At 38.8% G+C, this 15,181-nt stretch overlaps 1 protein-coding gene across 4 annotated transcripts in view; it reads right to left on the reverse strand.

The window, feature by feature from the left end:
* Positions 1 to 994: 994 nt before the first annotated feature.
* ANKRD42 (ankyrin repeat domain 42) overlaps positions 995 to 15,181 on the reverse strand; it is a 49,347-nt gene continuing 35,160 nt past the window's right edge. Inside the window, exons 10-13 of one of the 4 annotated variants that reach the window (XM_074335683.2) lie at positions 11,392 to 11,518; positions 8,066 to 8,189; positions 2,186 to 2,268; positions 995 to 2,096 (exon numbers count right to left, since the gene is read on the reverse strand). In XM_074335683.2, the coding sequence (XP_074191784.2) occupies positions 1,991 to 2,096; positions 2,186 to 2,268; positions 8,066 to 8,189; positions 11,392 to 11,518 (440 nt within the window). In that variant the 3' untranslated portion in view covers positions 995 to 1,990. Of the gene's footprint in view, positions 2,269 to 8,044; positions 8,190 to 11,368; positions 11,519 to 15,181 lie in introns of those variants that run through there. The other 3 variants (XM_074335682.2, XM_074335687.2, XM_074335685.2) reach the window with 3 other exon arrangements.

The following is a 15,181-nucleotide window of genomic DNA, read 5'->3' on the forward strand; positions in this document are numbered from 1 at the left end:
AAAGTAAGACCGTATCCTGAGCAGCCACAAGCTCAAGTAAATGCTGATATTATAGAAGAGGGGAAGAACAGTAATTGGGGGACGACCAGGGAACCTCTGCCACAAGAGTGCATACTTCTATTACAACACTCTTCTGGTATTTCCTGCCTCACTGGTAGAGAGACTATAAAGATGTGGCCTTGAGAAAACTGGAGCAAGTATCACAAACAAACTCTAGTCAGGATTGGGATGAACTCGAGGGTCACCAGGCTAGAAGGAAACAGTGAAGCCATGAGTCCCAGAAGGTGGAGGAGCTGCTGAACTTTGGAATTCCAGTCGTGCGTGGGTAAGAAGAATGCAGACTTTGAACTTGCCTTGTTAAGATTAGAATCCTGACTTCACATTGCTCTGTGATTCTGGGCACATTATTTACTCTCCATGTATAAAATGTATGTATCACAGAGCTGTTGTGAGAATTGAGAGAATATCTGTCAAGGACTTGGCACAGATCTCACACATAAGTGCCCAATAAACACTGACAACTATTATTACAATAGCATGAAAGCCTATTGGAAACCACAGAGAAACTAACAATAATGACTAGAAAGGTGATCAAAAGGATTTTAACACTTGCTTACAGGCCCTTAACCAGCTTATACTGGTCTTAGCAATCGCATTCACTCACGTCAGAGCTAACTGGTTCTGATGATACTGGATCAAAATGTCCTTTTGCATCCATGTAAGTAAGGTACATGCCAGGGCCTGGAGGGTGGGCAGTCTGGTGTATGGCAAGAAGACTGCTGCTGGCAAAGCCCAAAGCTAGCAATCAGATCTTCAGAGGGAGGCAGGTTCTAGGCAACTGCCCCAAGAGAGTGACAAATCTTTCCCAGGTTAAGGAGGACGGGGGTGGGTAGGAAAAGGGAGGAATTGAAGTCAGAACTGAAATGAAACACTGTGGTTGTTTTTGGTCAGCAAAGTCAAGGGGGAAAAGGGAAGAAACAATAATAAAACCATGTGTTTTTTTGTTGTCCAATCTCTGTATTCCTTATAGAGCTTGCAAGACAGAGCAATGGTTGAATTCCAAAGCAGATTATTTAAATGAGTATTCTTTGCAAGCACACAATATTTTTTTTTTTTTTGGGGGGGAACAGGACTTTATTTGGGAACAGTGTGTACTTCCAGTTTCCAAGTCAAGCTGTTGTCCTTTGAATCTTAGTTGTGGAGGGTGCCGTTCAGCTTCAAGTTGTTATCCTCTCAGTCTTAGTTGTGGAGGGCGCAGCTCAGTTCCAGGTCCAGTTGCCGTTGTTAGTTGCAGGGGGGCGCAGCCCACCATCCCTTGCAGGAGTTGAAGAATCAAACTGGCAACCTTGTGTTTGAGAGCTCGTGCTCCAACCAACTGAGCCATCCGGGAGGCAGCTCAGCTCAAGGTGCCATGTCCAATCTTAGTTGCAGGAGGCGGAGCCCATCATCCCTTGCGGGACTCAAGTTGAACCAGCAACCCTGTGGTTGAGAGCCCACTGGCCCATGTGGGAATCAAACCGGCAGCCTTCAGAGTTAGGAGCACGGAGCTCCAACTGCCTGAGCCACCGGGCCGGCCCACATTATTATTATTTATTTTTTTTTTTTCCTTTTAAAACCAACTCTCATGAGTGAGATATTTGGTGGTTATTGTAAAGTTGTACTTTTCTAAAACTTGCTGGTCTTATGTTCCGTTTTCTCCCAAGTCCAGATGCTTTTTAAAAGTCAAATCATTAGAAAGTAAAACGAAAACCCGTATCCACACTAGTAGTAATAAACAGTACTCTTAGAAAGTAAAAAAAATATAATTCTATTATGAAACCACAATTTTTAAATAACTTTTAATGTCTAGAATAATTTTTAATATTTAAAACTGGATTTCTTTTGATTACGACTGTACTGTATTATATTTCAAAGCTTATGTGAATATTTGCAAAATTAATACTCATAAATCTAGAATCTTGACTTATCTACATAAATACATAAGAGTGTGTTAGGAGGGGGAGTACAACTGAGTCCATGGAATTTTAACAATCCCTTTGATGTTATGTAACATGTTTCTGTCTTCAGAACTGGAGTAATAGCACATCAGAGTAATCCTGAGAATAATTTATATAAACATTTATATCAATTTTTTAAATAAAAGAGAAAAATCAGGTTTATTTAAAGTTATTTCAGTGATTAGTACCTTCTCACAAAAACTCCCCCAGAAGACACTTTTTTCTTCACTCCCCTTTTCTGTTTGCTTGACTCACAGGAACAGTCATCTTCCTACAAACAAAGGAAGAGCCAAGTAAGATTTCTATCTTAGACACATTTTCATCTTTCTACACTGTCTGTTCCAAAATAACTTAATGATACTAATATTTTCAACTCTGAATTAAATTTCTATTAGGATTTTGAATAAATAAATTCTTAAAACTGAAGTATCAGTGCATCATATCATGCTAATTCATAAGGCTGGGAGGCACCTTGAGAAAGAAACCATGTAGTACTCTCCCTACGTAATAGATCCCCAAAAGAGGACATCTTGTAAATTTTTGCTTCTATCTTAGAATAACATTTCCCAACATGTTGCTAACTGAAATGCAAAGTGTTAGTAGGCCATCTCCTGGATTCTTTGCAAGCTCCACCTGCTAGAAGCCGTATCTCCTGGCTCCTCCACTCCCTCCTCTGTGTTCACACAACATCCCTCTGCTGCTCTTGTCTCATGTTCCACTCTGTCCTTCCATCCACTGTTTCTGAGTATTTCTTACCTATCATGGTATTGCCAGGATCGAGCACAGAAGTTTCACTCAATAAATGCTATTGGAAGGAGCAAGAGAGACTGGAATCACAGTAGACGCTCACTGGATGTTAATCATCTTTGAACAATGCTTCCAGTCCCAAATGCTCTGCACTTAGTCAGGCAGGACAGATCTGAATGCAGACGCTCCAGGAACAGCACGAGGCACGTGTCCACAGGGAAAGCCCATGGCTGGAGTCAGCATTCCCCAGGTGTTCCTGCCACACCTTCACGAACCAGGTCAGCCAGCTTAGCTCAAGTGGTAGTGTTACAAACATGGTAGCAAGCTGCCATTCTTCCAACACCACCTGACAAAACCACAGGTCTGTTCCCTCCCCTCTCTCAGCTGCAAAGTTGAGAGACGACTAGATAGCAAATCTGGTAGCCCTCCCTTATAGTGTTGCAATGCACTGGTGAGCACAGGGAAATACAGATGGTCTCTTCCCTTGAAAAAGCATACCAACTAATCTGAAGACCAGTAACAACAAACTTTTCATTGGGACTTGGCATATGGTGTCTGTATTTCATACTCTGCATATAAAACAAGGTGAAGTAGGAAGTGTTACCACTATTTTATAGATGTCAGCAGAAGTCAAAGAGGTTAAACAACTTCCCCAAAGGTCATAAAACTAATTAAACGGTAGGATTCAAATCTAAATTTTGTCTGACACCAAAGTTCATGCTATTACCATTCCTCAAACCTGTCTTCCAGCAAAAACAAACAAACAAACAAAAAACACCTAACAACAAAAAGCATGCTTACACTTTCAGTTCGTACAACTGTCCTGTATATACTATACTGCAGGTATTCAAAACGGAGTAAGATCTGGTCCCTACTCAGGAGTCTGTGGTGGAGTAACAGAAATAAGAGAAAGTGCTCAATTCCGGGGGTTGTTCAAGATCATTAGGGGATGGAGATGTAAAGATGTCCATGAAAGAAAAACACTGAGGTAGGGCAGGATTTTAACCTCATCGAACTATATGAAATTAGAGAAAGAACACAGAAAATGTAGGGAAAGAGAGGTAGCTACTGGTCAGGTAGCCAATTTTCTAGTGCTTAACAGAATTACAAGACCTCCAGAAACAGTAATATTTATTTTCCTTTACTTTCCATATATGTTAACTCCAAAAAGAGGTTTTATAAAATTCGAAATACCTAGAAATGACTATATAGCGAATCCGCTACTAACACCAAATATGTAACTTCTTCCATCAAACCAAACCTTACGAGTATAACTACTTCAGAAGAAAATATGTGCTTAGCACTCTACAGGCCTCTAGTGTTTGTTGAAAATTCCAAACTTTCAAATTCCAGAAATTCCTGCATTTGGGAATACTTTTCACCAAAATTACTCATTTCTTCACCACAAATTATACAGAGAAACAAATTTCGCCCTAATATGTGTTTTCTCCTAAACTCAGAGACAGAGAACTATTGAGACAGTGAATATATGAATTATGGTGCCTTGGCACCAAAAGCAATTCTCGGGGTAAATGCAGTCTACTACTGCAACAAAATTAAACAACTCCTGTGTGAAAATGTATGTATTTTAAATAAAAACCAGTAATTTTTGTTCTGAAAGAATTTACAGTTTTGAGGAAGTGATGAATACTACTATACATAAAACGGTTGACAGAGGTTGTGTATCTCCAAATTATTACTTGGGTATATGGAATTCTTGTTTTCTAAAAATTCCATGCAATCTGAGAAATTCCAGGAAGCATATGAAGTAAAAGGAGATAAATCCCACCTTCCTGATTACTAGAACAGACTCTTCTTAACAGAGTGTCAAAACAGTAGAGACAGAGAGATCACAAACGTCTCGAACTTCTCTAGCCTAAAAGCTCAGCTTGGATAAGCTCACTCAAGCCCTCCAATTGCTCCAAGTACCATTACAGGTTCATAGGCTAGAATGTCAAAGGACAGAGAGAAGCCCAGCAGAGATCACAGCAAAGTCCCACCCAGTTCCATGTAAGTAGAAAACAAGGGTAAGTTAAACATGAAAGTAATCATAGAATATTACCAGTTTGTGTTGGCCATTCTTGATTAGCAAACAGGGCCCAATGCACTGAACCAATGACTTCCTAAATGACACTACTTTGGGAAAGCTGCCGGATACAAAGTCCTTGGCACTGAGCCCAACACAAAACAAGTACTCAGCAACTTGTTGGTGACGATGAAGATGTTATTAGTTAGATGATCTCATTGAACTTGAATTTTGGTACTGTGGGTAACGTCAGTACCCAATTAAACTACAATACATTTAAACGTCAGTACCCAATTAAACTACAATACAATTAAATGATGAAGTGCCATCAGAACAGTACAAAGTGCCTGGTGAAAGAAGGAGAGATCATACGTGGTCGGGGGATTAGATCAGGGTTGACAAACGAGATGGTTCTTAGAGGATTTTGAGGGGCAGAGTTGACAGAGAGCCTTCAGGGTATATGGACAAAATGAACAAGGGCTTGGTGATGGGGCAAGATCAGAAAAGACAGGTTATATGTAGGAGAACAGAAAAAATAGGGCTGGTGAGGTTTAATGCAGGCTAGGATGAGATAATATGTGAGAAAGCACAATAAAGTTATTATTACCAAAACCAGTTATCACTATTATTGTGTTGTTATCAAAAAATTATTTAAGTGCATAATATATGTAAAACTATCCTAAGAATTTGTTTTCTGGATAAAAACTATACTATTCCAGATTCTTTGAAAGGGGAAAAAGTCTTAAAGGTACAGTTGTAATTAATCATAGGTCCTGACCAGAAGGTGGCAGGCAAAAGATTTAGTTAGAGGTTCTAGAAGAATCTACATAAATAAGTACTGAATGAAAAGTTAATTTTATTTATACTTTATATATGTAGACTCCAAAATAAATCAATCCCTTCTACTCTCAAATGCAGAGGGCTCTACACATTTATATATCTACTGACTATGCTTATTCAGCTCAAATACAGAAAATGGAAAAAGGAGAAAAGGATATGACGAGGGGAGAGTGTAACACCATGAATACTATTACACAGAAAATACCTCAGGATTTCTACACAGTATTTCCTTTAAAATCAATACAATGCCATGAGGTAGATGTTATCCCCCTTTTAAAGATGAGGAAATTGAGACCCAGGAGCTCTTGCAGAAGAAAAAATAAGCAGTGCCTGGGTTGCAGCTGCCATTAGAAGTCAGTGACATTTGCTCATTTACAAAAATTGGATAACCTAAAGCAGGACTTCGCAAAACAACAGGCCCAGAGTACGGGGACCTTGAGGTGGCTCCCCTGAAAACCTGTTGTTAGAGAGCAAGGTTTTAGGGAGGATGTGGTGGACAGCATGAAATCAAACCCCACCCGTAGAACAGATGCTTCTGGGCAAGAAAAGAATATTTTTAAATAGCAAAAAAACCTAACATTTTCTAAGTAGACAATCAATGTGGAATGACTCAAAAGGTGCACAGCTTTGGTGATCTCCAAAAGGTCTAGGCAGCTAGAGAACATCAAGTTTCTGCCTTTGAAGAGACTGAGAGTCAGCAGAGTTCCTGCCACTAGCTGGAGAGGGAACGCCTGGAGTACAAGTGGTCGTTTATGAGAAGTATGTGCCCTCTATTCCTCTTGCCAACACGACATGGCTGCACAAGCTGGCCCCTCTAATCAAGTTTCCCAGGGGCAAAGGGTGGCACAAGACGAACATCGCAAAAATGAAGAGAACTGATTATTTATTTATAATTAATTATATCGCTTGGAAACTTAAGCATTGGTGACAACCAAAACCCAGAGAAAGTGCTTCCATTTGTATATGCATAGAAATACACGTATGTGTTTGTAGATGAATAGAATTTCATCTAAGATGAGACATACTAAATCGTTAACAGTGGCTTCCTCTGGAGAGTGGAACTCGGTATGGAGAAAAATGTCTGAACTGTTTTTAATATTTTACAAGCACATGTACTATTTTATTATTTTAAAAGTGGTTATTAAAAAGACTAATGATTAGTTTGTGCAAAATAAAAAATAAAAAGCCAAGAAGTTTCCATTGTAGATCAGATTTGAGGTGATACAAGGCTGGAAGAGAATTCACTCACCCATTATGACTACAGAAAAAATTTCCCTCTGGAAAGAAAATATGAAATGTACCTGAATCCCTACATTGTGTCACATGAGCTGTCCACAAGGGCCACAACATGGCTGTTACACTCACAGAAGAGAGTAAGGGTCAAAGTTTCCCCAGTGTACTTTCCGCTTCTTCTACTCTGAGACCACATGGCCTGAGATACAAGTACCACTGCGGTTTCTTGCTGTACTTTCAACTCTGTTTTCTATACTCCACCTGCACTTCTGTTTTTGTTCTTTGTTTCTGTTTCTCATATCAGTTTCTTTTTAGCTTCCTTCTACATATTTATCCTTTTTATTTATCACTCTAAGCATTTTCTATAGTCCACAGCTATATTCTGAATCCCAAACTCCTAATTCCAGCTGAGAATTATAAAAAAGAGTTAAGGTTATGGAGTCAAAAGTTAGAGATTGAATACCGATCCCACCATTACTAGTTGTGTGAATTTAGACAAGTCACTTAACCTCTCTGAGCCTCAGTTTCCTCAGATGTTAAATGAGGGCAGATCAAATGACATACGATAACATGTGAAAGAACTTTGTAAAGTGTTACAAACGTTAGTTTTTATTACTCTATAATCGGAACAAAGGGATGCTATGACAATGGCCATGATGGCTCCTTTCTATTCTTAAAACTGCTCTTTTGAGGAGCTGAAACTTTCTTACACGGATTCCATTCAAAGCACTTTATTCTGGCTATTTAAAATGTTAAAATACATATACTCTCTGTCTTAAAATTCTTAATTTGTTTATAAAAACGTATTTTTTCCTTATATGGTACAATTATAACACTTACTACACATTTATGAACCAGGCTGCTGTTCTAACCAATATGTAAATAGATATATACGTATGTATGTGTGTATAAAGTTTTATAGTTATATTTTTGTATAGTGTATATATATTTTCATATTCGTGTGTGTGCGTGTTGTAATCCTTACAACATTCTAGAAAGAATAAATTATTATCTCCAGTTTACAACTAAGGCACAGACAGGTTGTCAACTGGTCTAAACTAAAGCATAGACAGGTTAAATGACTTGTTCAAAACAAAAAATTCAAATCCAAATAGCCCCAGTCCAAAGCTTGTAGTCTTAGCTAAGCTACTCTTGTATACTACTTCTTGAGAAAGATAAATGTGTTAAGAAGGACACCAACCACAGCCACAAAGTTGGGGACCTGAATATTTTCCAGGGTCTTCCTGAGTTGATCCACCTCTGCTCGATACTCATCCAGCTGACATTCTAATTTTTCTCGACGTACTCGTTCATATTCCAGCTGGCTCTGCAGCTCTTGGATAGTTCTGTCAAAAGAGATTTTGTTTTCAATCAATCTCCAGGATGAACTAAATATTATTTCCCTAATAGTGAAAAGTATCCATGTATTGTATTTAAGGCAAATTAAAAAATTAATTGTTTATTCATTGTGTATTAAGAAATAATATGAATAAAATAATATGTACTGAGAGTCTACTATGAACCAGCACTGTTCTAGACAGTGGGGATATACAGTGAACAAAACAGGCCAAATTTGCCCTCTTGGGGATTAACCTCAGCAGTGGAGGAAGAAAGACAGTAAAGAAAGTAAATAAGTAAATATGGTATGCTGGAAGGTGATAAATGCTTAGGGAGAAAAAACAAAGCAAGAAAGAGTAACATAAAATGTTACTGAAGAGGGGGTTAACCCTTCATACACAGTAGCCAGGGAAGGCCTTACTGAGAAGGGGGTTCCTGAGCAAAGCCCTGAAGGAAATAAGAGAGATAATCAAGTAGACATCCAGGGGAAGAGCACTGCACACAGAGGGAATAGCAAGTGCTAAGGCCCCAAGGCAAAAGCATACCTGGTGCATTGCAAGAAAACCAGGGGCCAATGTGGCTGGAGTAGTTCAAAGTATAAAAGGGAGAGTAAAAGGGATCCAGAAAAAGTAGAGACTTATAAGTCATAGCAAGGACTTGGCTTTTACTCTGAGTGAAATGGGAAGCCACTGGAGGGTATGAGCAGAGAAATGGCATAATCTGACTTAGATTTGTTTTGCTTGGATTTGCTTTTGCTTTTTTAATGATATAATATTTACTTTGAGTGAAATATAGAAATATCAAGTGAAGAATTCAATGAGTTTTGATTAACGTGTATACCCTTGTATCTACCGCGGTTACCACAATATAGAATACTTCCGTCACCTCAAAAGTTCCCTCATGCCCTTCCCAGGCAATCCTCACTTCCATAGGCAACCACAGTTCTGAGCATCTATCATGATAGATTAGTTTTGCCTATGCTTATAAGTGAAATTGTACATATACTTTTTTGTGCTTGGCTTCTTTCAGTCAGCAGTATGTGAGATTTATCTTACTTAGGTTTTAAAATGATTACTCTGGAGGCTCTGTTGAGAACAGAATGCAGGGTATGGAGGCAGAGGATTAGGGGGTAGGGACAGGAAGCTAGGAGACATTATCAGGAAGATGTTAAAACAAATGCAGGCAAAAGATAATGTGACTTGAACAGAGTATTTTTTCCTCTGGCCTTATTGCTGCATGATGAGGGGAAGAGAATTCCCAAGGCATGCTGGGTTGGCTACCAAGGAGGTGCCAAGGAAGGCAAGGAGAGAGAATACAGTGGTAGTTCTGGGAGGGAAGTGAGTGGGGTTAAGCCTAGGGATAGGGAAGAAGAATGTCCACTGTGGATGCCTAGATTCAGCAAATCATCCCCAGGACAGAGTAATACAACCATATTTTGTTGTATTGTGAGTTTGAGCTAATGGATAACAACAAAAACAAAAGGACATCCCTCAAACCAGTACTTACCCAGTTTTCCTTTACAATTAGATCTAGGGTCAGGATTTTATACACAAAGAATAAATGTCTTAAGATGCACTCAATGCAAAGTGGAGAACAAATACTAGAGAAGAATTAAAGCTTACTTAGAAGAAACACGTCAGTCTCAGCTTACATGAAACTACATTCTGGCATAAAAGCTAAAGCAATCTTTTAAAATAAAATTCTGTTCAAAAATCACATCAATAGTATAACCATTTCATACTGAAATGTGAATAGCAGGGTTAAAAGTTCCATTTAAGGACTATTAAAATCATAATGATCCTAGATAACAGGTTTGGAGTCATATAGACGGGTTCAGGTACTCTCCCCCACCCCCTTTATGCAAGGAACTTAACCTGTATATTAAATCTTGGTTTCCTAATCCGTATAGTGAGCTCCTGGAGCTGTGAAGACTGTATGAGATAATGTATGTAAGAGGCTTATCTAGAGCCTAGCATATGGTAGTGCTCAGAAATAATACAAGCAGCTGTAACAACAGTAATCTCCTTAGAAGAGAAACAAAGGAAACCAAAATGTAAAGCTCATTATCTAGTAGGAAAGAATTGCTCCCCTGTGAAGTACTTTTCTGGACTACAAAGGAATCTAAAAACTTTCAGCTAGGCTCTTTGGAAAAGGCCATTACTAAAAATATTCTACATCTCAAAACACTGCAATCAATATAGAGGAAATGGATGGCTATATTATGTGATTTGTGAGACACCAAGAAGGCCCCTGATGAATATATTTGATCTGCCATAGCTTCTTGGTGTCTAAAACCCCACTAAGAGATAGAGTATTTTGGCTTAAGGCTTTGTTTTCTGTTCAAACTACCAAGTACTCATGAAAGGATAACATATTAATCCTTATCAAAGATCTAGATGTTACTCTGAATATATTTACCAGACATCTTACTGAGTCTAGATTCAGAAGAGGGTGGAGGAGATTCTAAGACTATGATGGAAAGAGACTCAAGCAAAGGAGAAAGCAGTGGAAAAGGAGAATCCAGGTGTGCTGCTTTTTACAGATCCAAGTTTTGATTACACCAAAAGTCTCCTCTCCTGTCTCCCTTTGCTCCCTGTCCACTCTGAAATAGAAAAGCAGAGAGGCCATGGGAGAAAATAAATCAGCACAAGGCACCCTCTATTCCAGCAGCCAATTAGAGGGCACCAAATGTTCAGAGAGCCACTTTAGGGTACGGAAAGGACAGGATGCAACTGCTCACTGCCTCTGGACATGAAAGCATTCTCTGATAGGGTATTACAGTCAGGGAACACAGGAGTGAGTCTCAGATTCGTGAGCAAGCAGTCCAATTTGATAATCATGGTTAGAAACTGTTGGTTGAAAAGCTCAAAGTAGCTGTGGTCTGGAAAAAAAAAATCTTAACTCCTTACAGAGTTTCAGTGTGGCAAGATGAAAAGAGTTCTGGAGAACAGTTGTGCAAAAATGTGAATATAGTTAACACTACTGAATTGTACACTTAAAAACAGTGAAGATGATACATTTTATGTTATGTGCATTTTACCACAATAAAAAAATCTTAACACTCTCTCCATCGGGGGCTTAGGAAGAAAACAGGATAGAATCTTAAACCTTTTGATAGGGATTAAAAAAACAAGTTGTTGGTCAACAAACCCTCACATGGCATTTAGAGAGATAACTGAAAACAAACCATTCAAGTTTTGAGGACATTACTTTTCAGACTCGAGTCGTTCTTTCTTCTGCTTTAGATCTTCTTCTGTTACCCCTCCCAAGTGTTTATAGTTGCTCTCAGCAATTTCCAGGAGGTGTCTCAATTCTACAATTTTCTTGTAAGCTCTGACTGCAAGACAGAATTGAATACGCATGTTGTTTAGACAGGTAACAGCTCCTGTGCTCACAGGATGCAGGTCCTGCAGCATATTCTTCCTCTAGAGCCAGTGTCTGTGTGGTCTGGGGAAGGGGAGAGATGGAGAGTGGCATATGCACAGAAGGATAAATATCAGTGACAGAATATTAGGATGAACAAGCAATGAAAACCCTAAATGAAGGATTCTTTTCCTAGTACTAGAAGATGTATCAGATAGTCATGACTATTAATACCATAAACAAGGTTTAAAGAAGACTTGCAGTGTTTTAGGACTAGTGTATATTACAGGACCCTGCAAAATCTGTATGTCAGAAAACTGGAAAACCTGAGATATGCTGGATTTATTTAAAATAAACAAAAACTAACCCAGTCCCCAAATGTTATGGTTATTACTTGTAATATCTATGCAAGAGGATACTGAGAGAAGGAAGTGTTGAGAACTGCTTTTAGCTATTCTCCACTACCAAACCTATGATTTTTCTATCTTTTGTGGTAGTGCCTCTTGACCTGAGGTGATTTTCTCCCCATGGGATATTTGACAACAACTGGATACATTTCTGCTTGTCAACTTGGTGGGTGTAAGAAAACAGGCTATTGCCATCTACAGGCTCAGGATGCTACTAAACATCTTAAAATATACAAGAGAGTCCCCTTCAACAAATAAATTTGTGGCCCAAATTGTCAATAGTGCAAGAGTTGAGAAATACTGCTTTATGGAACCAGGTAAGCAAATTACAGCATCTACTCCCTAACATCTCTCTGACTTATCTTTCAATAGATTAGAGCCGCAGGTTCCAAACTGCATACATCAGAATCAACTGGGGTGCCTTCTTAGAATGTACATGTTTGGGCCTCATACTAGAGCTACAACTTCCGGTATCAGTATTTGGTAAAAACTCCTCAGGCAATTCTGAGGGGCAGACAGGTTTGGGAACCACTGAATCTACTAGCAAGTGAGTAGAGGGGATTTTTTAAAAAAGTTATATAAAAGAAACGATAGAAAGAACTGTGGCTATTTAGCTTATATAATAATTCTCTATTACTTAAAAGGTTATGTTTTGAAAGAGCTGTTCTATGGGGGGTCATCAGGGGTAAGAACCAGGATGAACTGGGATTAGTTCAAGGAAGAGAGATTTTAAACTCAAAGAAGGAAAAACCTTTCAACAAAACCAGTAAGAGCTATGATGCACTTGTGGAGTGCCTAGGAAATGCAAGACACACTGCACTAAGTGCTTATACATTTCTCTCCTCACAAGAACCTTATCAAAAAATGGAAATGGACCCCTGGGCAATAGTGAGCATCTTGTCACTAAAGGTGATTAAGTGGACGCTGACATGTGACAGGGATGTTGAGCCAGGAGTCGAATGTCAGAAGGTTATAGGGTGCTATGTATGATACCATGGTCCTGAACATAATTCACTACAAAATGTTCTGAATTGAGGCTCAGTTCCAGGAAGTCTGGGACGACAAGAAATCCAACCCATCTCGGGTAAGATGCTCTGGCAAAACCTAGTGTCCCAAGAAGAGGTCATATAGTCCTTTGGGTCTCGCCGTGGAATAAAATTAAGTAGGGACAAGAAAATAACACATGACTTCATGTATAGCATCCCACCTGGGCACCAGTGAGCCGTATTGTACTCATGTGACAAAGGTGTAAGAGTGCATTTGTATCGAACACACCACAGAAGGAAACTATTCTAGTCATGTTCTTGGTCCTTTCTGAAATATCTTCTAAACTTTTGTAATTCATCGACAATGATCCGCCTCAGAGGTATCTCTTACTTAAATAATTTCTGAAAAAAACTGAAATTCTACAATTCAACTGCTCATTTTATGCAGTTCTAAGTCTTTGCTAACTCTGTACGCAACCAACAGAAAGTAATCCAAGCACAAACAACAAAATAAAAACTAGATAAATTGGGTTTCATCAAAATTAAAAACCTTTTCACTGCAAAGGACATCATCAAGAAAGTTAAAAGACAACCCATAAAATAGGAGAAAATACTTGCAAATCATAGATGTGATAAGGGATTTATGGCTGGAAGTATTCTTCCAACTCAGTAATAAAAAGATAAACAAGTCACCTTAAAAATAGGCAAACGATTTGAATAGATATTTCTCCAAAGACATACAAGTGGTCAATGAGCACATGAAAAGATACTCAACATCACTACTCATTAGGCAAACGCCAATCAAAACTATGAGATACCACATTACACTCACTAAAATAGCTATAATCAATAAAACAAACAATAGCAAGTATGGGAAAAGGATGTGGAGAAACTAGAACCCTCATACACGGCTGGTGAGAATGTAAAATAGTGCAGTCACTTTGGAAAACAGTTTGGAAGTTCTTCAGAATGTTAAACATGGAGTTAACAGATGACCCAGGATTCCAACTCTTAGGTATATACCCAAAAGAAATGAAAACATGTCAGCACAAAAGCATGTACGACAACATTCATAACAGCATTATTCATAACAGCCAAAATGTGGAAACAACTCCAATGCCCATCAGCTGATGAATGGATGTAAAAAATGTGCTATAACCATACAAGATTATTTGACAGTAAAAAGGATGAGGTACTGACCCATGCTACAACGTGCATGAACCTTAGAAACACTGTGCTAAGTGAAATGAAGAGAGTCACAAAAGACCACATATGGTATCATTCCATTTACATGAAATGCCCGGAACAGACAACTCTATAGAGATAGAAAGTAGATTAGCAGTTGCCTAGAGATGGGGTTTGGCGGGGGAAGGGAGGCGAGGGTTGGGGTAATGGGAAATGATTACTAATGGCTGTGAGGTTTCTTTTTGGGGTGATGGGAATGTTATAAAGTTTACTGTGGTAATGGTTGCATAAAGCTGTGACTATATTAAAAAGCATTCAATTGTATACCTCAAATGGGTAAAAGAATGGTATGTGAATTATATCTCAATAAAGCTATTTAAAATAAGGCTGTCAGTAAATTCTGAAGGGATCATTAACTCTGAACCTCTCTGTGAGGTGATGTAGGTAACTATTTATTGGGAGCCCCTGATATCAGCATCATCAGGTCTGCCCTTGGTTGCATTCACCAGAAAAGAGGCTTCTGCCATTCCCTGGAGAGGAAGGCTCTGCCTGACAATGTTCTGGAAGCTCTTAAAAACTTTTTTTTTAATCTATACATAAATTAGCAATTTTCCTTTGAGAAGATAGTACAACCAGTTCTTCCTGCCAGAATAACTGAAAATACTTTTCAGAAAGTAATGAAGTTCTGATTATCTGAATCCAATGCCCAAGCTCTACTCACTGTACTACAGCTGCCTTTGTTGAACTACAGCCTCAGTTCAAACAGATCCTTCTCACCTTCTATGAAAGAGCGCCACTGAAACAGTTCTCATCCGTTCGTATGAATCACGGCTCTCTGACCAAGCATCGTGAGAAGTAAAATTAGGGTTATGTGGCAAGAAAAGAGTCTTTCAGGAAACAATGTGTGTGTTGGCAAGGGCTCCATATAGGGAAATCCAAAAGCCTTGCGCTAGTCACTGTGTGACTTAGGACAAGTAACTTAGCTGTTTTGGAATTCAGGCTCTTTACCTATCAAAGGATATTATACTAAATGAGCATTTTTTTGAGATCAAAAACAGA

The sequence above is a fragment of the Rhinolophus sinicus genome, chromosome 14 (assembly GCF_057876585.1).
Source record: "Rhinolophus sinicus isolate RSI-liver-muscle chromosome 14, RSI-T2T, whole genome shotgun sequence".
Classification (NCBI taxonomy): Eukaryota; Metazoa; Chordata; class Mammalia; order Chiroptera; family Rhinolophidae; genus Rhinolophus; species Rhinolophus sinicus.